The sequence below is a fragment of the Ptychodera flava genome, chromosome 8 (assembly GCF_041260155.1).
Source record: "Ptychodera flava strain L36383 chromosome 8, AS_Pfla_20210202, whole genome shotgun sequence".
Taxonomy (NCBI): Eukaryota; Metazoa; Hemichordata; class Enteropneusta; family Ptychoderidae; genus Ptychodera; species Ptychodera flava.
This window is the reverse complement of record NC_091935.1, coordinates 3736376-3739506: the sequence shown is the minus strand read 5'-3', so window position 1 is coordinate 3739506 and position 3131 is coordinate 3736376. Positions and strand designations below refer to the sequence as shown.

Here is a 3131-nt window from a genome sequence, read left to right as displayed (position 1 = left end):
CAACAGGTCCATCTTCAGCACAGAGCTATCGATGTCATCACATTTCTCTCTGTCTTCAGTAGAGAGACGAGCAGAGGCAGCTGCTGAACTCGCAGCCCAAAGGGCAGAGTTAGAACTGCTAAGAGTCAGGGATACTAAACAAGCAGAGCTGGACGAACTATAGCATCAAAGGGATCGAGCTCCTGCGTCATCAACAAGAGAAAAAGAAGAGCGAGATGGAACATATGGAGAAAGAGAAAGACATAGAGAAAGCTAGAGCAAAGTTCAGAGTGTATGACCAGTTATGTCAAGATGTCCACAGAGATGAAGATAATGCGGAGGACATTTTGACAAAGTATAATAACTCTGCTCCGCCTTCAAAGGATAGCACACCACAGCATACTGCACATCACAGTATGGATACTTCCTCCCTAGCTCACATTTTACAGAATAGCCCTTCAGTCAGCAGATTGCCAATGCCAGAGCCACCTATATTCACTGGTGACCCACTGCAGTATATTCAATGGAAAATCAACTTCAAGAGTCTTATTGAAAGCAAAGGTATCACAGCAGCAGAAAGAATGCACTATTTGAAGAGGTACGTGGGAGGCGAAGCACAGAAAGCAGTAGAAGGATTTTTCTACAATAATTCTGAGGGATCATACACAGCTGCATGGAACTTACTCGAAGAAAGGTATGGCCATACTTTCAAAGTACAGAAAGCCTTCAGAGACAAACTTTTCAAATGGCAGAAAATTGGCCCCAAAGATTCAGCTGGTCTACAAGAGTTTGCAGATTTCCTCAGAGCTTGCAAGGACGCAATTCCACACGTACCTGGACTGAAAATTCTGAACGACTGTGCAGAGAATCAGCGATTGTTAATGAAACTACCAGATTGAGCTACTTCACGTTGGAATCGTGAAGTGACACAAACGCTGGAGAGTTCTGGAGAGTATCCAAGCTTTGACGATTTCGTAAAATATGTAACAAAGGAAGCACGTATTGCCTGCAATCCCATTTCCTCATTGTATGCCATGAAGGAATCAAGCTTCACAGAAAAGAGAGAATCAAGTGATAAGGGAAGAAGAGGCAGCCGAAACAAAGGTACCACACTCACAACAGAGGCAAGAGAAGTCAACAAAGAATCATCTGGTGTGAAACAAACATCTGACGCAAAGACGTATGTACCAAAACCGTGCATGTTTTGTCTGATCATCAACTCAGCACATGCCTAGAATTTGAGAAAGGATGGCTGGAAGAGAAAAAGAAATATATTCAAGAAAACAGAGTATGTTTCAGCTGTCTCAAGAGAGGACATAATTCAAGAGAGTGTAGGCAAAAGTTAAAATGTGAAAAGTGCAAGAAAAGACACCCAACAAGTCTTCATGATGACTCCAAGGATCAAAAACCTCCCAACGAAACTTCAGAAGCATCAGCAGTGTCATGCAAGGCAGAGTTAGGAGATAGCAAGGGTACGTCTATGATAGTTCCAGTGTGGGTGTCTACCAAAGAGTCTCCCTCTAAAGAAGTCCTCACGTACGCATTGTTGGACACACAAAGTGACTCAACATTCATCCTGGAAGATATTGCGAAATCAGTCTCTAGCGAATGTCAACCAGTACGACTGAAACTGTCAACGATGTCTTCAGCATCATCCATCATTGACTTGAAGGTGATCTCAAATCTTATTGTCAGAGGTATGTCTTCATCTACTCGCATAGACATTCCACAATCATGTACCAGAGACTTCATTCCAACCGATAGATCTCACATCCCTCCCTCGAGCACAGCAAAGAGATGGTCTCATCTACATAGAATAGCCCATGAGCTTCCCCCATTACAAAGTTGTGAAGTAGGATTGCTCATTGGCTACAACTGCCCACAAGCACTGGCGCCAAGAGAGACTATAATTGGAAAGGGTGATGAACCGTACGCTGTCAAAAATGACCTGGGATGGAGCATTGTAGGCTATGAAGATTCAGCGATTCATAATGGCACGCATTTCTGCAACCGTGTCTCTGTAAAGGAGGTTCCTTTCTTGTCACCGAAACAAGTGATCAACACATTGGAAGCTGACTTCACTGAAAAGGCCCATGGAGAGAAAACCATTTCACAGGAGGATATCCAGTTCCTCAACATCTTAGAGACGGGCATACAACAGAGAGAAGATGGTCATTACTGTATGCCACTACCATTTAAGTCTGGAAAGCCATTACTGCCAGACAACAAGAGAGCAGCAGCAATTCGCCTGCAACATTTGAAGAAGAAGTTCATCAAGGATCCAAAGTATTATGCAGATTATAAGAAATTTATGAACGACGTCCTAGAGAAAGGTGATGCTGAGAAAGCAGACTCCAAAGTTGCCAAAGGACAAGTCTGGTACATACCGCACCATGGGGTGTACCACCCTCACAAACCTGAGAAGATAAGAGTAGTGTTTGATTGTTCAGCACGCCATGGAGGGACTTCCTTGAATGATCATCTACTCACAGGACCAGACTTGATAAACAATCTGATTGGTGTACTGTGTAGGTTCAGGAAATATCCTATTGCAGTCACCTGCGACAAAGAGAGGATGTTTCATCAATTCCTTGTACAGGATGAAGATCGCAATTACCTAAGGTTTTTACGGTGGGAGAACGGTGACATCAACACTGAACCCCAAGAATATCGCAGGAAAGTACATCTTTTGGAGCAGCATCGTCTCCTGGATGTGCAAATTATGGTATGAAACATCCAGTTAACGAGGACAAGACAGAGTTTCCCTCAGCAGCAAGCTTCTTACAAGAAGACTTCTACGTCGACGATGGTCTTACCAGTAAAGAATCAACAGATGAAGCAATCAAAGTCGTAAAAGAGGCACAAACAGTGTGTGCGAAGGGAGGATTACATCACAAGTTTATCTCGAACAGCCAAGAAGTAATGGACTCAATTCCCATCGATGAAAGAGCCAGTGGAATAAAAGACGTGGACTCGAGTCATGATAGTCTACCAATAGAGAGAGTACTTGGGATCCAGTGGTGCATAGAGACAGATACGTTTAAATTCAACATACAGGCCAATAAAGATAAACCTGCAACATGGCGTGGTATCCTGTCTACAGTAGTCTCCATTTATGATCCACTCGGATTCCTTGCTCCATTTGTGCTAAT

The 3131-nt window shown here is 43.3% G+C and overlaps 2 protein-coding genes across 2 annotated transcripts; both read left to right on the top strand.

Annotated features, from left to right (window-relative positions):
- Window positions 1-215: 215 nt before the first annotated feature.
- Window positions 216-878, top strand: LOC139139472 (uncharacterized). Its single transcript, XM_070708385.1, has one exon. It carries the CDS (start codon window positions 216-218, stop codon window positions 876-878), a length of 663 nt encoding a protein of 220 aa, XP_070564486.1.
- Window positions 879-1013: 135 nt separating this feature from the next.
- LOC139139471 (uncharacterized) lies at window positions 1014-2710 on the top strand. The gene is made up of 2 exons (XM_070708384.1): window positions 1014-1159; window positions 1204-2710. Exons 1-2 carry the CDS (start codon window positions 1014-1016, stop codon window positions 2708-2710), a joined length of 1653 nt encoding a protein of 550 aa, XP_070564485.1.
- The last annotated feature ends 421 nt before the right edge of the window (window positions 2711-3131 follow it).